This window comes from Oncorhynchus gorbuscha, linkage group LG03, assembly GCF_021184085.1.
Source record: "Oncorhynchus gorbuscha isolate QuinsamMale2020 ecotype Even-year linkage group LG03, OgorEven_v1.0, whole genome shotgun sequence".
Taxonomy (NCBI): Eukaryota; Metazoa; Chordata; class Actinopteri; order Salmoniformes; family Salmonidae; genus Oncorhynchus; species Oncorhynchus gorbuscha.
This window is the reverse complement of record NC_060175.1, coordinates 80,387,726-80,414,162: the sequence shown is the minus strand read 5'-3', so window position 1 is coordinate 80,414,162 and position 26,437 is coordinate 80,387,726. Positions and strand designations below refer to the sequence as shown.

At 42.9% G+C, this 26,437-nt stretch overlaps 1 protein-coding gene across 1 annotated transcript; it reads right to left on the bottom strand.

Moving 5' to 3' along the window:
• Positions 1 to 43: 43 nt before the first annotated feature.
• On the bottom strand, positions 44 to 17,350 carry LOC124032004 (transmembrane protein 240-like). Its single transcript, XM_046343934.1, has 4 exons — positions 16,501 to 17,350; positions 16,038 to 16,144; positions 8,392 to 8,600; positions 44 to 2,794 (listed from the first exon to the last, which is right to left on the bottom strand). The coding sequence occupies exons 1-4, from the start codon at positions 16,555 to 16,557 to the stop codon at positions 2,640 to 2,642; spliced, it is 528 nt and encodes a 175-aa protein (XP_046199890.1). The 5' UTR covers positions 16,558 to 17,350; the 3' UTR covers positions 44 to 2,639.
• Between the last annotated feature and the right edge of the window lie 9,087 nt (positions 17,351 to 26,437).

Genomic DNA, 26,437 nt, shown 5'->3' with positions numbered 1-26,437 from the left:
CTTATTACACTTATCTATTGAACTATTTGTTTTTGTTTTTCAAAATTGCATGCCTTTATTTTTCAATTAAAGCACTTTGAAATTGTAATGAAAAGCGGTATAAAAGTTTCATAAATTATACTTTCAGTTTAAGTTGGATTTGCAAGTTCTTAAGTATATGGGAAATGTAATGGTTACAGGGGTGACCGGTTGTCTGGAAGATTGGAAACAATAAGAAAATGGCAACAGATAAGACTTTAGGCCTGTATACATCTCATGAGCAAATGAACTAGGTTGGTTGAGCATCATGTTACATCAATCCCTCTTAACATGTCTGAGAAAATATCTTTCCCTTACATTATTTTCCATGTGAGGCGCAAAGGCTCACAAAGCAACATCCAGGTATTTTAGCATTTGCAAGTGCAAAATCAAAAAAGAAAAGGAACAGGTGCCCATAAGGTAATAATATATAACCACACAGCATGGTCTCATAGACTAGATGTATCATAGTAAATCTAGGACACTCAAATTAGTATGATATGTTACATTTGGTATGATTACTTAAGGCAAAAACTAAAATAGGCTGGTTGGTCGGTGTGAATGTGTGGGTATATAATGTGAATGTCTAGTGCATTGGAATCTCATCACGGACAACTTTAGCATTTTTGCAACTTTTCAACTACTTACTACTTATTAGCTACTTTGCAACTGCTTAGCATATTAGCTAACCTTAATCCTTTTAGTTTAATCTAACTCCTAACCTTAACCCCTAGCCTAGCTAACGTTAGCAATATATATGTTTTGAAAATGTGTAGCATATTGTAAGTTTTGCAAATGGGTACCACATTGTACATTTAGCAAATTCTTAACATGTAATAAGAATTGTAATTTGGGAACATATCATACAAAATGAGTGATGGATATCCACAAATGAATACATACCATGTGAAACATAACACCATACTAAATGGAGTGTCTCGGATTTACACACAGAATAATACAAAATGCTCCGAGACCAGGTTGAACCACAGAGGAAATAAAAGCTACAGATTGAACCTCTACTTGCAAGGTTTTTACATTCATCAACATCAAACTGATTTTGTAGATCATGGTATGCCGAATATCTGCATATAAAATATAGGATGAGAGGATTGACCACTGACTGATTTCAAATGTAATTCATATACAAATTTCAATGCGTAATTATACAAACCACAAACATGTGTAACAGTTAGTCTGTAACAATGTGTAACTACACTGTAATTACTGTACCTGCCTATGTAAGCACAACGTTTAAATACCTAGATATTAAGAATGCTTATGGAAAAGTGGTGTTGATCATTTAGCAAAATGGACAAATGTCACACTATCCCTTTAATCTTATTTTTAAAAGTCCCAGACATACCAGAAGTAGCCTCTCTGAGGTTAATTGGTGTTCAAGAAATCACATTTCTATTTCTTGATTAATTAAACCACAATTAGGTTTACTGCATGTGGATGGCATATACTAAAATATTAAATTGAACTGAACAGTTGATTTACATTCCATATTTCCTGTTTAAAAACATAACCGCTCACAAGTACAACCTCTAGGAATTATTTTTTTTCTCCATACATACACTGTTCAATGGTATGGTTACCAATGTTGAGGCAATGACACATTCAAACGTCAGGGGTCACTGTTGTGCTTCAATGGCACTTTTAATAAAACAGACATTTTATCTTCACAACAGCAATGTCTGGACAGAGAGGGAGAGAGGGACTGGGTGAGGGTTCCCACTGCTTCTAGGCTGGTTGCTTTTGAGTAAGTATGAAGGAATTGGATGTAGCAAAGTGGGAAGTGCTATTGGACACAATATTGGGAAGACGAGGGAAGCACTGAACTGTCTCCGTCTCTTGACTGGCAATTCATTTTCTACCTTCTCATAAATAATAACAGTGCAGAGAACCCTAACCACAAATGTATGCTCCCCTCCCCCTCTTATATTTACAGGTAAAATTAATACATTCATTTATTTCACTAGGTAACAAAACAAATTAATCTGTTTTTAGCAGACATCACACTGTTCACTTCCAGACGGCTGTCATCCTCCTCTTTCCTACGCTCCGTTTATCCTTCCATACAGCCCATCAGCTCTACTCGTAACACTTGACTCACCACACTCACGAACAAACCTACCCTGTGTTCCCACTTGCCCATATTTAGAAGTATTTACAGAAGCAGCAATCTAAACTTCCCATCATAAAATCTTGAAACCCACCCCTATTCATTTACCTCCCTCCCACTTTAGAGAAATACCCTCCCCATAGAGATTTTTTTAAATAAACACTGTGCCCCCCATCATCGTACCCTGTTCTAAAAGATCATGCCAAGTTTCAACAATGAACACAGAACATTTTTCTATACAGAAAGCACCCTTAAAAATGCTTGTTTTTCCTTCCTACCTCAATGGTGGACATGGACATAGACAAGATTTCAGTGACGACTATCTTCTGCTCAAGTTTGGATTGGTGGGTGCTGACTTGTGTCAGGGTCATCGTAAGAAAGTTTCAGGCCAGGTGTGTTATGAACAGTCGGAGGGCAGTTTTCCAGTGTCTCTGAGGCAGCAGTTGGCCTTGGGGCAGTTTGAGGGGCTGGAGGGGGGATTCTTGTTTCAGAGTCAGAGGTGGCGTGGGCTGGGGTGGCCGTTGTGGTAGAGCTTCTGCTTGATGTGGACCATGTTGCCAGTGGAGTCCTCCAGCTGTCTGAGCTGGGCGCGTCGACGCAGATCTCGAAGGTTACAGAATGAGGGGAGCCATGACCAGGAAGGGGTGTCTGGGGGACAAGAGGAGAGAGGGAGGTTGTTAGAGGAGTGAAGAAACTAGAGAAGTGAAATAAACGATTAGAACATGTATCGTGGGGTAATAAGAGAATGGGAGTGCATTTGGTTAGGTTTATTAGATGCCCAAAATGTCCTTGATGCTCCTATCAACCTAATCCTTGGTAGTACAATAGTCCAATTACAGAAACACATTTGTTGCCCACACATTCATCTGCCAAACATAGAATTTTACCCATACTGAACGTGGTACACTATATATATAAAAGTATGTGGACACCCTTTCAAATTAGTGTATTCGGCTATTTCAGCCACACTTGCTGGCAGGTGTATAAAATCGAGCACACCGCCATGCAATCTCCATAGACAAACATTTGCAGTAGAATTGTTACGTTCGTTGAAAGGATCAGACCAAGGCGCAGGGTGGTATGCGTACATTCTCTTATTTAAAAGAATGAACACCGAACAAACCAACAAAAATAACAAATGAAACATGACGCTATACAATATAGTGCTGGCAGGCAACTACACATAGTCAAGATCCCACACCAGAAAGTGGGAAAAAGTCCTGACTAAATATGATCCCCCAATCAGAGACAACGATAAACAGCTGTCTCTGATTGGGAACCATATCAGGCCAACATAGATATACAAAAAAGACTAGACTACCCACCCGATTCACACCCTTACCTAACCAAAATATATAGAAAATAGAGATATCTAAGGTCAGGGCGTGACAAGAATTTCTGCCCTGCTAGAGCTGCACCGGTCAACTGTAAGTACTGTTAATGTGAAGTGGAAATGTGTAGGAGTAATAATGGCTCAGCCGCAAATTGGTAGGCCACACAATAAATCATAAATAAATAAATAAATCGCGTAGAGCGCGAACATCGTTTGTCCTCAGTTGCAATACTCATTACCAAGTTGCAAACGGCCTCTGGAAACTTTACCATCTGGCAGTCCGATGAACGAATTTGGCGGATGGACGAGTTTGGCAGATGCCAGGAGAATGCTGTAAAGTTTGCTCAAGGAGGAATAATGGTCTGGGACTGTTTTTCATGGTTCGGACGAGGCCCCTCAGTTTCAGTGATAGGAAATGTTAATGCTACAGCATACAATGACATTCTAGACGATTCTGCTTTTCCAACTTTTTGGCAACAGTTTAGGGAAGGCCCTTTCCTGTTTCCACATGACAATGCACCCGTGTGAAAAGAGGTTCATACAGAAATGGTTTGTCGAGATCGGTGTAGAAGAACTTGAGTGACCTGCACAGACCCCTGACCTCAATCCATCAAACACCTTTGGGATGAATTGGAATGCTGACTGCGAGCCAGGCCTAATCGCCCAACATCCGTGCCCGACCTTAGTAATGCTCTTGTGGATGAATGGAACCAATTCCCCGCAGCAATGTTCAAACATATAGTGGAAAGCCTTCCCAATAGAGTGGAGGCTGTTATAGCAGCAAAGGTGGGACCAACTCCATATTAATGCCCATGATTTTGGAATGAGATGTTTGACGAGCTGGTGTCCACATACTTTTTCTCATGTAGTATATGTACGTTTCAATTTATATACCCTGTTATACATTAATAATAGCGACTTGAAAAAATCATTTTGGATTTCTTTCCCCAAGCATATGAGTGTGAGGTAAAATTTGTGGAGGGATTTGTCCCTGTCAGGCTTAGATGCTGAGGCCCGCTGAGATGGAAGAGAAACAGGAGGGAGAGCCCCAGACAGCACGAGCAAATGTCCCTGCAAAAGGTTGGGGGGAAGGGGAGTAGCTGGAAGAAGGGAGGGAGGAGGGAGTTATTTATAACTGTGAATGGGTATGAAATCCACAAGGACTGTTCTGAAGGGTATCCAAAGGAAACGTCAGAACGAGACAGGTCCTTCTCATTTCAATAAAAGGATGGAGAGATGGAGATGGAGTCAGGAGAAAAATGCAAATGGTAATGTAATGCGGAAAGTGGGGTGAGGGCAGAAATGTTAAGGTCTTTCTACGGAGGGAGGGAAGGGGGCGATGGTTTTGCCAAGTCATAATTTTCCCCTTTTGTTATCATATTTTGTTACCCTATTTTGCTAAATCAAATGTCTTTCCACCGATGTCACTGGTGCCAAAGAATGTGAATCAGTTATTCATGAGAAATAGACAATAAGAAAGGAATCATCCCTTTCCAAAAGGATGCTGTCTGTATAAACAAAATGGATAGAAAAGGGGGATTCAATAACTGAATGGAGAGCAGATAGGGTATATAGATATAGAGTATATAGATGGAATTAGAAAAAGCAAAAGGAATCAATGTGCACCTCAATTTAGTGTGTGTGTTTGTGTGTGTGTATGGTGTGCATGTTTCTACCTCGCCCGCCATTCCAGCTGCTCTCTTTCACTCTATTAATAGCTCCCGAGAAGAGAGGGTGTGTGTGTGTGCGTGTGCGCGTGCGAGCGAGTGAGCGAGAGAGAGAGAGAGAGAGTGTATGTGGGGGTGGGGATGTGACAGTATCTGCACCCCCCCCTCCTTCCTTCCCGCTCCATCAGCCTTACCTTCACTCCCCTTCTCAGGGAGGCTAAACGAGTCTGACCTGCCATCAACGTCACAGCCAAACACCGGTGAAGGGGCATTCCTTCCATGCACAAGGATTCCAGCACAAAGTAAAGCCTAGAGCCACCCTTCTATACCTCGAGGGAATAATTTGAATGTATAATCTGGGTATATTTTTTTATGTTGATGTTATGCACAGAATATCAAATGGGTTGATTCTGTGCTGCAAAGCTAAACCAGTTGTTTCTTGCCTAATACTACTAGAATCACAATCTAAGACTGGGAATATATGTATGCTTCAAACTACCAAATTCTCTTTTATCATCAAGAAAAATATGACATGCATCAAACAATTATGGCATTACTACTTTTAATTGAGTATTTTCAGGACAAAAATAATGTTATACTGTTTTTTAGTACCCCATCTTTGTGTACTGGTTTCATATTAAACAAAGGTAATTAATTGGCCATCTCTTTCATTTACACTCACTAGACATTTTACACCTCTATTTTCTGACCGTAAAAGCAGTCATCCAGGTCACATCACCTACATTAGCATTGTCTTATATCTAAAGGATCCATGCCAGCTACAAAATATAGGTCTGTTCTGACATTGAGAGCTGCACAAGATAAAGCTTAGCTGACATAATTGGAATATTCCGACACTTATATAAGAATACTGGATAAATGATTGAATCAGGAGTAGGAGTATGGACAAGAAGTCCTCTAATATGTTCACATTGGCATAGCCTCGCCCCTAGTGAGGTCTGGCTTGCTAATCTAACATTGGCAAGACTTGAGACATTGTATATCTTTGTGGTGTATAGACAAGTGCCCTCTGTATTACGGGTAGGGAATCTTTGTCTCAGTCAATTAGCATGTACTAAACACATGACATCTGAGGGCAGCAATATTTCCACAGCAATATTCATACACTGCTCAAAAAAAATAAAGGGAACACTTAAACAACACAATGTAACTCCAAGTCAATCACACTTCTGTGAAATCAAACTGTCCACTTAGGAAGCAACACTGATTGACAAAACATTTCACATGCTGTTGTGCAAATGGAATAGACAACAGGTGGAAATTATAGGCAATTAGCAAGACACCCCCAATAAAGGAGTGGTTCTGCAGGTGGGGACCACAGACCAGTTCTCAGTTCCTATACTTCCTGGCTGATGTTTTGGTCACTTTTGAATGCTGGTGGTGCTTTCACTCTTGTGGTAGCATGAGACGGAGTCTACAACCCACACAAGTGGCTCAGGTAGTGCAGCTCATCCAGTATGGCACATCAATGCGAGCTGTGGCAAGAAGGTTTGCTGTGTCTGTCAGCGTAGTGTCCAGAGCATGGAGGCGCTACCAGGAGACAGGCCAGTACATCAGCAGACGTGGAGGAGGCCGTAGGAGGGCAAAAACCCAACAGCAGGACCGCTACCTCCACCTTTGTGCAAGGAGGAGCACTGCCAGAGCCCTGCAAAATGACCTCCAGCAGGCCACAAATGTGCATGTGTCTGCTCAATCGGTCAGAAACAGACTCCATGAGGGTAGTATGAGGGCCTGATGTCCACAGTTGGGGGTTGTGCTTACAGCCCAACACCGTGCAGGACGTTTGGCATTTGCCAGAGAACACCAAGATTGGCAAATTCGCCACTGGCGCCCTGTGCTCTTCACAGATGAAAGCAGGTTCACATTGAGCACATGACAGACGTGACAGAGTCTGGAGACGCCGTGGAGAACGTTCTGCTGCCTTCAACATTCTCCAGCATGACCGGTTTGGCGGTGGGTCAGTCATGGTGTGGGGTGGCATTTCTTTGGGGGGACGCGCAGCCCTCCATGTGCTCGCCAAAGGTAGCCTGACTGCCATTGGGTACCGAGATGAGATCCTCAGACCCCTTGTGAGACCATATGCTGGTGCAGTTGGCCCTGGGTTCCTCCTAATGCCAGACAATTGATAGACCTTATGTGGCTGGAGTGTGTCAGCAATTCCTGCAAGGGGAAGGCATTGATGCTATGGACTGGCCCGCCCGTTCCCCAGACCTGAATCCAATTGAGCACATCTGGGACGTCATGTCTCGCTCCATCCACCAACACCACGTTGCACCACAGACTGGCCAGGGCCAACCGCATCAGGATCATGCCCAGGCGTTGTAGGGAGGTCATACAGGCACATGGAGAACACACACACTACTGAGCCTCATTTTGAGTTGTTTTAAGGACATTACATCAAAGTTGGATCAGCCTGTAGTGTGGTTTTCCACTTTAATGTTGAGTGTGACTCCAAATCCAGACCTCCATGGGTTGATATATTTGATTTCCATTGATAATTTTTGTGTGATTGTTTTGTCAGCACATTCAACTATGTAAAGAAAAAAGTATTTCATAAGAATATTTCATTCATTCAGATCTAGGATGTGTTATTTTAGTGTTCCCTTTATTTTTTGAGCAGTGTATTAGTTTCACTATGCCTGTACTTTACACACATAATTATTCCCCCTCAATAGAAACAAAGTAAGCTTTTTCCAATTTCCTTCACCCACTAATTACCTGCATAACGTCTTAATTCCAATCCATGACCACAACACACTGCATACAGTACTGTACATTAAATATCTTGTGAGACAATTCATTTAGCCTGGAACACACTTTTCCATTTTCCCCCTATTAAATTAAAAAACAACTGAGCCCTTATGTCCTCAAGTTCTGTAACGTTTCCCATAACCATCACTTATAGCCAGGTGGGTTGGGCTATCCACCCACCCAAGGAAGGTCAACAGCAGCCTGTATGTCAATTCTGGCCATTTGCACACCCATGTCACATCCCCACGAAAATATGTAGGAGTAACACTGATCAACCTCATATAATGTAGCAGTCAAAATATTAACGCCAATACCACTTCACTCACCATCTCTCTTTTCGCGGAGGTGGGAATCAACAAAACAATACTTCTCTCATCAGATTATTGAAAACATTTCTGCTCATTCTGAGGCACATTTTTCAGGTCATGTCAAACTTTTCCCAGTCAAACGGACCAAGTCTCTTGTTGACTCACCATAGTAGCGGCTGGCCCTCAATGCCCTGACAGCACAGTGCAGCACTCCATCCAGCCACAGTAGGAGCCAGCTGATACAGAAGCCCAGCAGCAGCCCCAACATCAGGTCCATCTCCTGCTTGGTCACGCTGTCACTGACAAAGTAGTTCTCAGATGAGTCCACCAGAGAATGGTCCCCATCGTAAGGGATCACATAGTGGACATGATGCCTGGAAGAGACCAAGCTGGAGGTTAGAAGGTGTTAGTGATGGAGGGAAGGACAAGGATAAAGATGAGATGGGGCAAGGGAGGTGAAATTAGGGGGGTGGGTGATGAAATTGGATAAATAGCAGGAATTCTCATTACTAATTTGGTACAAATTGGAGAATAGAAAGGCATGCTGGTGAATAGAGAATAATTCATATCTAGAAACATGCTCGAACATCAGTGGAAACAGCTGCGATATGAATATAAATGTCTCATTCCCGTTTCCAATTCCAAATAAACACCAGAGTATTATCAAAGCCTTACATAACAGCATACCTCACGTTGCTCTCAAAGGTAGCCTACATCTCATACAATGAGAACCTGTGGTTCACAAGCAGTGATCTGACAAGCTAGCAATTGCTGGTGCCAAATGAAATTACTGTGGATATGGCCTCAGGCCTGATCCTCAACACAGGGGCCCCTCAGGGGTGTGTGGTTAGTCCCCTCCTGTACTCCTGTTCACCCACGAGTGCGTGGCCAAACATGACTCCAACACCATCATTAAGACAGCTGACGTCACAGCAGTGGTAGGCCTGATCACTGACAACGATGAGACAGCATATATGGAGGAGGTCAGAGACCTGGAATTGTGGTGCCAGGACAACAACCTCTCCCTCAACGTGAGCAAGAAAAAAGGAACTGATCGTGGACTACAGGAAAAGGAGGGCCGAACAGGCCCTCATTCACATCGACGGGGCTGTAGTGGAGTGGGTCGAGAGTTTCAAGTTCCTTGGTGTCCACATCATCAACAAACTATCATGGTCCAAAAACACCAAGACAGTTGTGAAGAGGGCACGACAACGCCTTTTCCACCTCCGGAGAGGGAAAGATTTGGCATGGGTTCCCAGATCCTCAAAATGTTCTACAGCTACACCATTGAGAGCATCCTGACCAGTTGCATCACAGATTTGTATGGCAACTGCTCGGCATCTGACCGTAAGATTCTACAGAGGGTAGTGCGTACGGCCATCACTGAGGCCAAATTTCCTGCCATCCAGGACCTACAGTATATACTAGGCAGTTTCAGAGGAAGGCTGGAAATATTGTCAAAGATGCCAGTCACCCAAGTCATAGACTGTTCTCTCTGCTACCGCAAGGCAAGTGTTACCAGAGCGCCTAAGTCTAGGTCCAAAAGGCTCCTCTACCCCAAGCCATAACACTGCTGAACAATTAATCAAATGGCCACCAGGACCATTTGCATCGTCACTTGACCCCTACCTATATGTACAAATTGACTAACCTGTACCCCTGCACATTGTATCCCCTGTATATAACCTCGTTATTGTTATTAAAAATATATATATTAAATGTTTTACTTTAGTCTATTTAGTAAATATTTTCTTAACTTTATTTTCTTATAACTGCATTGTTGGTTACGGGCTTATAAGTAAGCATTTCACGGTAAAGTCTACTACACTTGTTGTATTCGGTGAATGTGACAAACACAAATAGATTTCATTTAGTTTGATTCCACATGCACTTAAGGTAGGCTCAGGCAGCATTCAAGCTCAGGTGGCCTCATCTGTCTATCTGTTCCATTAAACGTTTATGCTAAGAGGATAAACATTTTACGTAAAATTAGTAGCTCTTATTTAAGAGCATTTCCATTGCAGTAAAAGACAATGTGGGCTGCGTCTCAAATGGCACCTTTTCCCTACATAGTGCACTACTTTTCACCAGAGCCTGAATGCAGCCACTGTGTCACTCACTTTCCATTGGCTTAATTCAGGGGAGTCGTGCACCCCCAAAATCTGACAGGCCACAAAGTAATTGAGGATGTCTGGGGGTTGATCCGGAGACTGTAGTTGGAGAATATTGGAGAATATTGGATTTTTAAAAGACCTGAAATACTGTAGCTATTTCCTGCAATCTAGAGCCATAATCATTATGCTTAATTCTATGTAAAAATATGTCTATTTTTTTGCATATCTAAGCATATCTCTTGGGCTGTCTGTATCCGCCTGACTGACATAAAATTATGGCTAGTAGTATTACAGAGAAACAACGACAAAAACGATTATACGGTGCATTCTGAAAGTATTCAGACCCCTTGACTTTTCCACATTTTGATACTTTTGTTACAGCCTTATCCTAAAATAGATTAAATACATTTTCCCCTCATTAATCGACACACAATACCCCATAATCACAAAGCAAAAACAGGTTTTTAGATTTTTTTGCAAAAATATAAGATCCTATTGTTGACAGTGCATGTCAGAGCAAAAACCAAGCCATGATGTCGAAGGAATGTCCGTACAGCTCCAAGACATGATTGTGTCGAGGCACAGATGTGGAGAAGGTCACCAAAAACAATCTGCAGCATTAAAGGGCCCCAAGAACACAGTGGCCTCCATCATTCTTAAATGGAAGAAATTTGGAACCTTCCTAGAGATGTCCGCCTGTCCAAGCTTAGCAATCGCGTGAGAAGTGCCTTGGTCAGAGACATTACCAAAACCCCATTGGTCACTCTGACAGAGCTCCAGAGGTCCTCTGTGGAGATGAGAGACCCTTCCAGGAGGACAACCAGCTCTGCAACACTCCACCAGTCAGGCCTTTATGGTAGAGTGGCCAGACGGAAGCCACTCCTCAGTAAAAGGCACATGACAGCTCGCTTGGAGTTTGTCAAAAGGCACCTAAAGGACTCTGACCATGAGAAAAAAAGATTCTCTGACCTGATGAAACCAAGATGAAACCTCTTTGGCCTGAATGCCAAGTGTCACGTCTGGAGGAAACCTGGCACCATCCCTACGGTGAAGCATGGTAGTGGTAGCATCATGTTGTGGGGATGTTTTTGAGCGGCAGGGACTGGGAGACTAGTCAGGATTGAGGCAAAGATGAACAGAGTAAAGTACAGAGAGATCCTTGATGAAAACCTGCTCCAGAGCGCTCAGGACCTCAGACTGGGGAAAAGGTTCACCTTCCAACAGGCCAATGACCCTAAGCACACAGCAAAGACAACACAGGAGTGGCTTCGGACACGTCTCTGAATGTCCTTGAGTGGCCCAGCCAGAGCCCGGAATTCAACCTGATCAAACATCTCTGGAGAAACCTGAAAATAGTTCTGCAGCAATGCTCCACATCCAACCAGAGTTTGAGAGGATCTGCAGAGAAGAATGGGGGAAACTCCACAAAAAAACAGTTGTGCCAAGCTTGTAGCTTCATACCCAACAACCCTTTTCCCTACAAAAGTGCTTTATTACAGACAGAAATACTCCAGTCATAGACTGTTCTCGCTACTACCGCATGGCAAGCGGTAGCGGAGTGCCAAGTCTAGAACAAAAAGCCTTCTCAAACAGTTTTTACCCCCAAGCCATAAGACTCCTGAACAGGTAGCCAAATGGTTACCTGGACTATTTGCATTGTGTGCATCCCCCCCCAACCCCTCTTTTACACTGCTGCTACTCTCTGTTTATCTAACATGCATAATCACTTTAACTATACAGTCATGTACATACTACCTCAATTGGCCCAACCAACTAGTGCTCCCGGACATTGGCTAACCGGGATAACTGCATTGTGTCCCACCACCTTCCAACCCCTATTTTTACGCTACTGCTACTCTCTGTTCATCATATATGCATAGTCACTTTAACCATACCTACATGTACATTCTACCTCAATAAGCCTGACTAACCTGTGTCTGTATATAGCTTTGCTACTCTTATTTCCAAATGTATTTTTACTGTTGTTTTATTTCTTTACTTACCACACACACACACACACACACACACACACACACACACACACACACACACACACACACACACACACACACACACACACACACACACACACACACACACACACACACACACACACACACACACACACACACACACACACACACACACACACATACTTTTTTTTCTCCACACTATTGGTTAGAGCCTGTAAGTAAGCATTTCACTGCAAGGAATACCTGTTGTATTTGGCGCACGTGACAAATAAACTTTGATTTGACTTTTGACACCTACTCACTCAAGGGTGTGTCTTTATTTTTACTATTTTCTACATTGTAGAATAATGTGAAATCATGTACAGTAATAACCAAAAAAGGGTTAAACAAATCAAAATATATTTTATATTTGAGATTCTTCAAAGTAGCCACCCTTTGCCTTGATGACAGCTTTGCACACTTGGCATTCTCTCAACCAGCTTCACCACACATGCTGGCTGATTTTCCTTCACTCTTCGGTCCAACTATCTCAATTGGGTTGAGGTCGGGTGAATGTGGAGTCCAGGTCATCTGATGCAGCACTTGATCACTCTCCTTCTTGGTCAAATAGCCCTTACACAGCCTGGAGGTGTGTTGGGTCATCCTGTTGAATTACAAATGATAGTCCCACTAAATCCAAATGGGATGGTGTATTGTTGCAGAATGCTGAGGTAGCCATGATGGTTAAGTGTGCCTTGAATTCTAAATGAATCACCGACAGTGTCACCAGCAAAGCACCCCCACACCATCACACCTCCTCCTCCATGCTTCACAGTGGGAACCACACATGCAGAGATCATCAGTTCACCTACTCTGCGTCTCACAAAGACACGAAGGTTGGAACCAAAAATCTCACATTTGGACTCATCGGACCAAAGGACCGAAGTCTAATGTCCATTGCTCATGTTTCTTGGCCCAAGCAAGTCTCTTCTTATTATTGGCGTCCTTTAGCAGTGGTTTCTGTGCAGCAATTTGACCATGAAGGTCTGATTCACAGTCTCCTCTGAACAGTTGATGTTGAGATATGTCTGTTTGTCACGTTCGTATAATGAATTAACGGACCAAGGAAAGTAGAGCTCCGTATATTTATTAGACAGTGAAACTTAGAAAAAACAAAACAATAAAGAATAAACTAACATGACAATGCAGTGCAAACAGGCAACTAAACATAAACAATATCCCATAACCCACAGGTGGAAAGAATGGTACTTAAGTATGATCCCCAATTAGAGACAACGATAACCAGCTGCCTCTAATTAGGAATCATACAAATCACCAACATAGAAAATAAACCTAGAACCCCACATAGAAAATATAAACTAGAACAACCCCCCAGTCACGCCCTGACCTAATCTACCATAGAAAATAAAAGCTTTCTATGGTCAGGACGTGACACTGTTACTTGAACTCTGTGAAGCATTTATTTGGGCTGCAATTTCTGATGCTGGTAACTCTGGCAGTCCTCATGAGAGCCAGTTTCAGCTTTGTGGTTAATGGCTTTGCGACTGCACTTGAAGAAACTTTCAAAGGTCTTGAAATTTTCCGGAATAACTGACTTTCATGTCTTCAAGTAATGATGGACTGTTGTTTCACTGCTTATTTGAGCTGTTCTTGCCATTATATGGACAAATAGGGATATCTTCTGTATACCACCCCTACCTTGTCACAACACAACTGACTGGCTCAAACACATGAAGACGGAAATAAATTCCACGAATTAACTTTTATCAAGCCACACCTGTTAACTGAAATGCATTCCAGGTGACTACCTCATGAAGCTGGTTGAGAGAATGCCAAGAGTGCGAAGCTGTCATCAAGGCAAAGGGTGGCTCCTTTGAAGAATCTCAAATATAAAATATATTTGGATTTGTTTAACACTTTTTTGGTTACTACATGATTCCATATGCATTATTTCATCGTTTTGCTGTCTTCACTATTATTCTACAATGTAAAAAATAGTAAAAATAAAGAAAAACCCTTGAATGAGTTGGTGTGTCAAACTTTTGACTGATACTGTAAAAAAATGTATAGGACAAATCTTAGGGGTCAAGTACCCCTGTTTCCCCTATGGGCATGACGCCTCTGGCTTAATTAAAGACAATGACAAGCAGAAGTGTGTTGGAAGCAAAAGTGCAATTGTTGGGGTCTAGTTTAGGACTAGATGTACTGTATTCCCTGGGTACAGAAAGGTAACAAGCACAAGTATGAAAATGTATAATTAATTCAAATCTAAGAATATTATATGCATTGCACATTGAATATTGAGTAGCAGAGGATTTATCAATATTTAAAAACGACTTCAAATAAACCACACAAAAAACATTGCAATGATAAACGGCATAAATTATGTCACTAGACATAATTGGCATTATTTTTTACAAATGTGTCTCTACAATTATTCTAAAGGCATATATAGGCCTAATATAGCATTACTATGAGAATTTCTTGAAATTAGAGGGAGTGAGAGAGAGGCCCTTCTCCAAATTTTGGCCAATATTATTTTATGATGACAATCCTGATCTTAGTGACACTTCATGACCCATATCTCAGGTTGTTGAACTGTAGGCAGTCAAAAGAACAGTATTCATACAGGGCCAAGACCTGCTACAATGTGACTATGCAGTGATATCACATCAGCAGGGCAACTCAGAACAGATTTTCCTGTCCTCAGTGAATGTATTAGATCCAAGCAAGTTATGAATTCATTTGACTAAGATTCTGCACTGACCAAGAATAGCCCAGCACTTACAAAATGTTGCAATATGTATGTGTTCAGACTCAGGCATCAACTTGTCTTTATCCAGGGCGTAATATCCTAATGAAGTCGATAGGTGTGTATCTATTGGATCAGAGGGCTCTTATTTTAAAACCTGGCACAACACTGTTGCCATACCCTTGGGCAAGCTACAGCACTTAACAGAAATAAAATCAAATAAAACTTCCAAGACCAAGGGCCCAATTTTGGTTTACAGTTCCTGTATGTGAGTCTCATTGCCATTATTTAATGTTTTAAAACACACTAATTGAAGTAGTAAGGAGCCTAGACCACCAATCGGCAGAATATGAGGCTACATATAACTGGTATAGGCCTAATCACAACAGTAATAAATTATCATTAAACTAGGCCTAGTTGTTTTATGTTTCATTCCATTTTCAGCCTTCATAATACGGGTTATAAGTAATAGATCAATGTATATATAGGCACATTCTCACAACTGGTTCAATATAGGTATAGGCTAGCCCTAATGTCCTCTCTCCAACAACATTTCCTCAAATCTAAATATTTAAAATGATTCCTTAGCCCATTCCTCATAATTCATAACATATTTATGGCTCACGTATGCAGTAAAAGCCAAATAACTGAATAAAGCTTAAAAACACCGTCACAAGCTAGGCATCGCAAAAATAAGGCTTTCCTTCGGTTAGACACACGCATACTCGAATAAAACCATAGTCGACATCCATTGGGTACATTTTCAAGAGATTAGGCCTATGCATGGAGCATGTTTGGAGGCTTATTAAAACGAACAGTTCAGCAGGAGAAATCATTCGAGAGGCCTATTGATCGAGTATGAGCCTATGATTAGACGGGTAACATCGCAGCTATCTTGACTCTATAGGCTACGCTTTCATTTCAAATGTTTGTATACATCCAAATGAATCACTGTATGCTATTTTTTTTTACCTTCCACAGTTGCAATGACAGACGCGGTCTTCCCCTCGTAGATGCGGTAAGATGTAGTTGTGAAAGCGATCCAGTAGTGCGTTCATGTCCATTAAACAGGCAATCGCCTGCAAATAACCATTCGAGTCAACTCACATGACAAGCACCATTTCCAACACAGCACCGTTATATGACCTGGCATTAGGCTACAGTCCATATAAGAGAAATCGAAAAATACATTTGGAAACCCACTTTGCAACCCTCGTTCTAAAATGTTCTTTAGATTGTTTATTTATGATAGCCAAGGTATGTATGTAGGCTACTGTCTCAAGTCATCATTATTTTCAGTGATATCAAATGTGATCTGTATGCTATTTGTAATAGCTATAGCTACATTATGAGTCTATAGACTACATACGTTAAAAAAACGTTGTAGGCGTTTAACACACACGATGGGGGGCACAATAAAAAGCAAATATCTTACCATTACAACTGAAGCGCCAAGAATCATAAAAATCATGGTGGTTGTGATCATATGCATCAAAACTTCCAAACACGCCGCCGTTCTCGAGCCTTCTCTACCTGTCCCGGGATGAGACGGTCATTGAGGCGCCCTTACTGCACCGGACTCTCCGTCCCTCCAAACTTGCCAGATTAGAGCGCAATTGTCAGGTGCAGGGGGTTGAGCTGGCCCGGTCTCCCTCTGTCCCCCTTTTGACACACGCACTCACGGTCTTCACAGTCTATGCTACTCCCCATCCAGTAATGCGTCGATTTGATGGCGCGGACCGGGTCGTGGACGGTTTTGCGTTCGGTGCCGCGTTTGCTGCCCCTGGAACGGCGAAAATAGGGTGCTGGTGGAGAGGGTGTCCTAGCCTGATTACTAATGCAATTATGTTATTTTCACGGCAGCCTACGTACCGATCTCATTTTTTAAAATCGCAGCAAACAGGAGAACGGGTGAGCCGGTCGTCTCACGGGGATGTCCCTGGTTATTTCCCTTCCTCCAAGACAGCACTTCATTAGTTATTATAAATAAGATCCTCCTCCATCGATGGTAGCATTTAATTACTCCATTCAGATTTGTTCAATAATTGCGGTGGCGCTTTTTAGGCTACATCAGTCGTTGTCTTCTTACATGTAAATAGCTTGATAACATCGATGTCAAGCCGAATCGAGATGAAGATCCAGTCGGAACCGGAACAACCCTACCCTCAGCCCAGTAAAGATCAGGCAACGGCAGCTGCATCAACGCCCGGGGCCAGACACGCATGATTATCCCACCTCGCCTTAGCCATCAAGTCAGGAGCATCCACTATCCCTTTTCGTGTGTGTGTGTGTGTGAGAGAGAGAGAGAGAGAGAGAGAGAGAGAGAGAGAGAGAGAGAGAGAGAGAGAGAGAGAGAGAGAGAGAGAGAGGGGTCTGTGTCCGGATTGCATTTCTCTGTGAAACACTCAGAGACATTCAAGCAAATCATTCCAAGAATATGCGCTATGGTTTAACATATATATTTCCCCCGCTTTACTGATCACCCCCTCCCCTTCGTCATACCGGTCTCTCGCTCTATAGTCTCTCCCCCCTCGACGTTGCAGTTCATTTTCGGATTCTGTGCCATTTCGCTTCGCTGAATTCCTGATTGCGGCCAACTTCTCATTGGCTGGCACTGTGTGATACAAGATTGCACCTTATGCGCTTTTTGTACCAGCCTTTAAAAAACGACTGCTTTTTTAATTTACCCGCATTACAACTGGTAAATAAATGCAGGTTGGGTTTTGATTGGTGATGTCCATTTGCCCACTAAGGGGGTGAACGACTGCGGTCATTGCTCTCTATCCTATATCACAGACAGTGAGACAGACCTACCCAGTAGCTCCAACTGTTTACATAAGACAACACGTCGCACATTTTTTTAACTTGATAAATACGGCACCAAACACCTTAGTTAGATGTGAAACGGAACAACTAAAACATACCTGGCAAAAAAGTCGAAATTAATTACAGATTTCTAAAATGATCTTTGACTCATTTCGGAGATTTTGAGGAAATGAAATAGGCTTCAATTTCTCATGGGGGACAAACATCATTAACCAAACCCGGAATCGGTAAGGATACACACCTCCAAGACTTGAATCTCGTTTTTCTAATGAGCAACATAAAAACACGTGTCAATCGGCATGTTCTGTGGATCTTCAAGGCAAAAACGCGAACTTCTATCAACAGTTTTGACGCGAGTAAAGTCATACTGTAAATGACAGATTTATCATTTGTTCTTTTGACATGGTGGGATCTTTGTGTGTTGGTCAAATTAATTATGCAACAAATGGTGGTGGAAACACCTTTATGCATAAACACTGATATAACCATCAAAAGTCTTGGAAAAACTTGTCAATAATCAACTGACTGACTTTCTTGATGTCTATAGTATTGTCTCAGGTATGCAATCTGGTTTCCGCTCAGGTTATGGATGTGTCACTGCAACCTTAAAGGTTCTCAATGATGTCACCATTGCCCTTGATTCTAAGCAATATTGTGCTGCTATTATTATTGATTTGACCAAAGCTTTTGATACGGTAGACCATTCCATTCTTGTGGGCCGGCGAAAGAGTATTAGTGTCTCTGAGGGGTCTTTGGCCTAGTTTGTTAACTACCTCTCTCAAAGAGTGCAGTGGATAAAGGCAGAAAATCTGCTGTCTCGGCCACTGCCTGTCACCAAGGGAGTACCCCAAGGCTCAATTCTAGGCCCCACGCTCTTCTCAATTTACATCAACAACATAGCTCAGGCAGTAGGAAGCTCTCTCATCCATTTATGTGCAGATGATACAGTCTTATACTCAGCTGGCCCCTCCTCAGATTTTGTGTTAAATGCTCTACAAGCTTTCTTAGTGTCCAACAAGCTTTCTCTACCCTTAACCTTAACCAACAAGCTTTCTCTACCCTCTACCCTTAACAGCAGAGATAGCCTGCAGAGTTCTGTTATACTATCCAGGTCTGTGCCCAAACAATTCGAGCTTCTGCTTTTAAAAATCCACCTTTCCAAAAACAAGTCTCTCACAGTTGCCGCTTGTTATAGACCCTCCTCGGCCCCCAGTTGTGCCCTGGACACCATATGTGAATTGATCGCTCCCCATCTACCTTCAGAGTTCGTACTGTTAGGAGACCTAAACTGTCATGCAGGTGAAAGAGGACCCAAAAGCGACTTAACAGAAACAGAGTTTATTTAAGTCCAAACAGGGAATAACAGAAATCCTCTAGTCTGTAGAGGGGAATAACTGGAGAAGCGGCCACAGACTGCAGGTCGCTTCGGGTAGGCGCAGGCCGTAGTTGACAGAGACACCTGCTCACACGCAGCATCTGATGAAGGCAAAAAACACGACAGGACAGGGCGATACACAATCACAGCAAAAACACGACAGGACAGGGCGAAACGCAATCACAGCATGGTGAATACTAAACAAGGAACCGACGGGACAGGAACGGAACACAAAGGAATAAATAGGGACTCTAATCAGGGGAAAGGATCGGGAACAGGTGTGGGAAGACTAAATGATGATTAGGGGAATAGGAACAGCTGGGAGCAGGAACGGAACGATAGAGAGAAGAGAGAGCGAGAGAGTGAGAGAGGGAGGGGGAGAGAGAGGGATAGAAGGAGGGAAAGAACCAAATAAGACCAGCAGAGGGAAACGAATAGAATGGGGAGCACAGGGACAAGACATGATAATAAATGACAAACATGACATAAACTGGGAAATGTTTAACACCCTGGCCGTCCTACAATCTAAGCTAGATGCCCTCAATCTCACACAAATCATAAAGGAACCTACCAGGTACAACCCTAAATCCGTAACCATGGGCACCCTCTTAGATATCATCCTGACCAACCTGCCCTCTAAATACACCTCTGATGTCTTCAACCAGTATCTCAGCGATCAGTGCCTGCGTGCGTACTGGGTCCGTGTTCAAACGACCACCCCTCATCACTGTCAAACGCTCGCTAAAACACTTCAGTGAGCAGGCCTTTCTAATAGACCTGGCCCGGGTATCCTGGAAGGATATTGACCTCATCCCGTCAGTAGAGGATGCCTGGTTGCTCTTCAAAAGTGCTTTCCTCTCCATCTTAAATAAGCATGCCCCATTCAAAAAAATGTAGAATTAAGAACAGATGTAGCCCTTGCTTCACCCCAGACTTGACTGCCCTTGACAAGCAGAAAAACATCCTGTGGCATTCTGCATTAGCATCGAATAGCCCCCGCAATATGCAACTTTTCAGGGAAGTCAAGAACCAATATACTCAGTCAGTTAGGAAAGCTGAGGCTAGCCTTTTCAAACAGAAATTTGCTTCCAGGAGCTCTAATTCCAAACAGTTTTGGGACACTGAAGAGGGGGAGCCCCTCTAGACCCAAACTGTTATAGACCTATATCCATCCTGCCCTGCCTTTCTAAAATCTTCGAAAGCCAAGTTAACAAACAGATCACTGGACATTTCGAATCCCACCGTACCTTCTCCACTATGCAATCTGGATTCAGAGCTGCTCATGGGTGCACCTCAGCCACGCTCAAGGTCCTAAACGATATCATAACCTCCATCGATAAAAGACAGTACTGTGCAGCCTTCTTCATCGACCTGGCCAAGGCTTTCGACTCTGTCAATCACCGCATTGTTATCGGCAGAACTCAATAGCCTTGTCTTCGCAAATGACTGCCTCACCTGGTTGTCTGGCCCTCTGGCAGTCTCTATGGGGATGCCACAGGGTTCAGATCTCGGGCCGACTCTTTTCTCTGTATACATCAATGATGTCGCTCTTGCTGCTGGTGATTCTCTGATCCACCTCTAAGCAGACGACACCATTATGTGTACATCTGGCCCTTCTTTGGACACTGTGCTAACAAACCTCCAAACGAGCTTCAACGCCATACAACACTCCTTCTGTGGCCTCCAACTACTTTTAAATGCTAGTAAAACTAAGTGCATGCTCTTCAACTGATTTTTGCCCGCACCCTCCCGCCCAACTAGCATCACTACTCTGGATAGTTCTGACCTAGAATATGTGGACAACTAAAAATACCTAGGTGTCTGGTTAGACTGTAAACTCTCCTTCCAGACTCACATTAAGCATCTCCAATCCAAAATTAAATCTAGAATTGGCTTCCTATTTCGCAACAAAGCCTCCTTCACTCATGCCACCAAACATACCCTCGTAAAACTGACTGTCCTACTGATCTTTGACTTCGACTATGTCATTTACAAAATACCTCCCAACACTCTACTCAGCAAACTGGATGTAGTCTATCACAGTGCCCTCCGTTTTGTCACCAAAGCCCCATATACTACCCACCACTGCGACCTGTATGCTCTCGTTGGCTGGCCCACACAACATATCCATTGCCAAACCCATTGGCTTCAGGTCATCTATAAGTCGTTGCTAGGTAAAGCCCCGCCTTATCTCAGCTCACTGGTCACGATGGCAACACCCATCCGTAGCACGCGCTCCAGCAGGTGTATCTCATTGATCATCCCTAAAGCCAACACCTCATTCGGCCGCCTTTCGTTCCAGTACTCTGCTGCCTGTGACTGGAACGAATTGCAAAAATCGCTGAAGTTGGAGACTTTTATCTCCCTCACCAACTTCAAACATCAGCTAGCTGAGCAGCTAACCGATCGCTGCAGCTGTACATAATCTATTGGTAAATAGCACACCCATTTTCACCTACCTCATCCCCACAGTTTTTCTTTATTTACTTTTCTGCTCTTTTGCACACCAATATCTCTACCTGTACATGATCATCTGATAATTTATCACTCCAGTGTTAATCTGCAATATTGTAATTATTCGCCTACCTCCTCATGCCTTTTGCACACATTGTATATAGACTCCCCTTTTTTCTCTGTGTTATTGACTTGTTAATTGTTTACTCCATGTGTAACTCTGTGTTGTCTGTTCACACTGCTATGCTTTATCTTGGCCAGGTCGCAGTTGCAAATGAGAACCTGTTCTCAACTAGCCTACCTGGTTAAATAAAGGTGAAATAAAATAAATAAAAATAAAAAGGAGGGAGAAATCCATTGGCAGTGGTGCTCTCCATGATCCGGAACTGATAGCAAGCAGCCTAACAGCCCAACACAAAGGGAGAGTGGCAGGCTGCTTTCCATGGTCTGGAATTAGTAGATTAGCCTCGTGGCTTATTTTGATTGAACCCCTTTTTTTCAATTTCCGCCTAAAATGACATACCCAAATGTAACTGCCTGAAGCTCAGGACCTGAAGCAAGGATAAGCATATTCTTGATACCATTTGAAAGGAAACATGTTGAAGTTTGTGGAAATGGGAAATTAATGTAGGAGAATATTACACATTAGATCTGGTAAAAGATAATACAACAACAAAAAACATGAGTTTTCTATTTAAAAAACAAATTGAAATGCAAGAGAAAGACCATACATTTAGAATTCTAGGTGTAATTTTGATGTTGTTCACAAGATGGCAGCAGTGTGTGTGCAAAGTTTCATACCAATTCAGTGAAGAATTCAATCATGACACAATATTATGCATATTAAAGTTTGACAGGAGTTTGCCCACATGTGCCAAATTGGTCAATTTATACATTTCCGAGTACATAACTATAGAGAACATACAAAAATGCTATAGTAATAACAAATTTAAGTTTACACACTTCCAGAAATGTAATACATGATGGATTATTAGCTTCCCTACAGAAAATACACTAACCTTCACACATCTAGATGGCCAGACAGGGTAGGTGTGGAGCCAGAGACAGAAGTGAGGTCAAACTGTAGACCCCAGTTCCTACATTTGAGTAAAACATTTATTTTATCAAACAAAACTATGCTACATTTAATCTCTGGGACCCTCAGGATGACAAATCAGAGCAAGATTACTGAATGTCAGTACATTATTTACCTACAGTGGTTAATCAAATCAAAGTTTATTTGTCATGTGTGCCGAATACAACAGGTGTAGGTAGACCTTACAGTGAAATGCTTACTTACAGGCTCTAACCAATAGTGCGAAAAAAAGGTGTGTGTGTGTGTGTGTAAGTAAGTAAGTAAAGAAATAAAACAACAGTAAAAAGACATTTGAAAATAAGAGTAGCAAGGCTATATACAGACACCGGTTAGCCAGGCTTATTGAGGTAGAATGTACATGTAGGTATGGTTAAAGTGACTATGCATATATGATGAACAGAGAGTAGCAGTAGCGTAAAAATAGGGGTTGGCGGGTGGTGGGACACAATGCAGATAGCCCGGTTAGCCAAAGTGCGGGAGCACTGGTTGGTCGGGCCAATTGAGGTAGTATGTACATGAACATATAGTTAAAGTGACTATGCATATAAGTTAAACAGAGAGTAGCAGCAGTGTAAAAGAGGGGTTGGGGGGGACACCCAATGCAGATAGTCCGGGTAACCATTTGGTTACCTGTTCAGGAGTCTTATGGCTTGGGGGTGAAAACTGTTGAGAAGCCTTTTTGTCCTAGACTTGGCACTCCGGTACTGCTTGCCATGCGGTAATAGCGAGAACAGTCTATGACTGGGTGGCTGGGGTCTTTGACAATTTTCAGAGCCTTCCTCTGGCACCGCCTGGTGTAGAGGTCCTGTATGGCAGGCAGCTTTGCCCCAGTGATGTACTGTGCCCTACGCACTACCCCCTGAAGTGCCTTGCGGTCAGAGGCCTTGCAGCTGTAGAACCTTTGTATCAAACCAGTTGCTGTGATAAATGTGTTTTGTCATTGTGCACTATCCTCAAGCAAAGGATATTTTTTAGCTACTGTAATAGCTACTGTAAATTGGACAATGCAGTTAGACTAACAAGAATTTAAGCTTTCTGCACATATAAAATATGTCTATGTGTAACGCTTGTCTGATGAAGAAGGAGTGGACCAATGCGCGGTAAGTAAATTTATTTTCCAAACACTTGAACAAAATAACAAAGAGCAAAACGACAACGAACAGTTCTGTCAGGTGCAGAAACACAAAACAGAAAATAACTACCCACAAAACACAGGTGGGAAAAAGCTGCCTAAGTATGATTCTCAATCAGAGACAACGATAAGACAGCTGCCTCTGATTGAGAACCACACCCGGCCAAACACAAAGAAATAGAAAACATAGAAATAAAGAAACTAGAATGCCCACCCTAGTCACACCCTGGCCTAACCAAAATAGAGAATAAAGGCTTCTCTATGGCCAGGGCGTGACACTATGTCCTGGAAAGTTGGCTGAAGTTTACATCATTCTTGTCACATTATCACATATTGAGCAACAGCTGTCCCGGTTTAGGGACACCAATCCCGCAGAGGTTAACTAGTTCAGTACCATGGAAAGCACCACATCCAACGGATTTCTCCCTCTTTCTCTCTTTGCTTTTTGTGTTGACCAACTTTCCTGTTCGAAAATCTGTCTTTTAATAGATTGACTTCGCTGTTCCTCTAGGCCACAAAAATAAATAGTGGCCTATGTACTTAAGAAACAGTAATGTTTCGATAAGAAACATTACTGTGCAGCCGTATTCATTGATCTGGCCAAGGCTTTCGATTCTGTCAACCACCACATCCTCATCGGCAGACTCGACAGCCTTGGTTTCTCAAATGATTGCCTCGCCTGGTTCACCAACTACTTCTCTGATAGAGTTCAGTGTGTCAAATCGGAGGGTCTGCTGTCCGGACCTCTGGCAGTCTCTATGAGGGTGCCACAGGGTTCAATTCTTGGACCGACTCTCTTCTCTGTATACATCAATGAGGTCGCTCTTGCTGCTGGTGAGTCCCTGGTCCACCTCTACGCAGACGACACCATTCTGTATACTTCCGGCCCTTCTTTGGACACTGTGTTAACAACCCTCCAGGCAAGCTTCAATACCATACAACTCTCCTTCCGTGGCCTCCAATTGCTCTTAAATACAAGTAAAACTAAATCCATGCTCTTCAACCGATCGCTACCTGCACCTACCCGCCTGTCCAACATCACTACTCTGGACGGCTCTGACTTAGAATACGTGGACAACTACAAATACTTAGGTGTCTGGTTAGACTGTAAACTCTCCTTCCAGACCCATATCAAACATCTCCAATCCAAAGTTAAATCTAGAATTGGCTTCCTATTTCGCAACAAAGCATCCTTCACTCATGCTGCCAAACATACCCTTGTAAAACTGACCATCCTACCAATCCTCGACTTTGGCAATGCCATTTACAAAATAGCCTCCAATACCCTACTCAACAAATTGGATGCAGTCTATCACAGTGCAATCCGTTTTGTCACCAAAGCCCCATATACTACCCACCATTGCGACCTGTACGCTCTCGTTGGCTGGCCCTCGCTTCATACTCGTCGCCAAACCCACTGGCTCCATGTCATCTACAAGACCCTGCTAGGTAAAGTCCCCCCTTATCTCAGCTCGCTGGTCACCATAGCATCTCCCACCTGTAGCACACGCTCCAGCAGGTATATCTCTCTGGTCACCCCCAAAACCAATTCTTTCTTTGGCCGCCTCTCCTTCCAGTTCTCTGCTGCCAGTGACTGGAACGAACTGCAAAAATCTCTGAAACTGGAAACACTTATCTCCCTCACTAGCTTTAAGCACCAACTGTCAGAGCATCTTACAGATTACTGCACCTGTACATAGCCCACCTATAATTTAGCCCAAACAACTACCTCTTTCCCAACTGTATCGGTGGGTAGTATATGGGGCTTTCATGACAAAACGGATGGCACTGTGATAGACTACATCCAGTTTGCTGAGTAGAGTGTTGGGGATATTTTGTAAATGACATCGCCGAAGTCAAAGATCGGTAGGATAGTCAGTTTTAGGAGGGTATGTTAGACAGCAAGAGTGAAGAAGGCTTTGTTGCGAAATAGGAAGCCAATTCTAGATTTCATTTTGGATTGGAGATGCTTAATGTGAGTCTGGAAGGAGAGTTTACAGTCTAACCAGGCACCTAGGTATTTGTAGTTGTCCACATACTCTAGGTCAGAACCGTCCAGAGTAGTGATGATGCTAGTTGGGTGGGAAGGTGCAGGCAGCAATCGGCTGAAGAGCTTGCACTTAGTTTTACTAGCATTTAAAAGCAGTTGGAGACCACAGAAGGAGTGTTGTATGACCTTGAAGCTCATTTGGAGTTTTGGTGTCACACAGAATGGTGTCGTATGCGTAGAGGTGGATCAGAGAATCACCAGCAGCAAGAGCGACATTATTGCTATATACAGAGAAAAGAGTCGGCCCGAGATTTGAACCCTGTGGCACCCCCATAGAGACTGCCAGAGGTCCGGGCAACAGGCCCTCCGATTTGACACACTGAACTCTATCTGAGAAATAGTTGGTGAACCAGGCGAGGCAGTCGTTTGAGAAGCCAAGGCTATTGAGTCTGTCGATTAGAATGCGCCGATTGATAGGATGCCTGGTTTGACAGAGTCA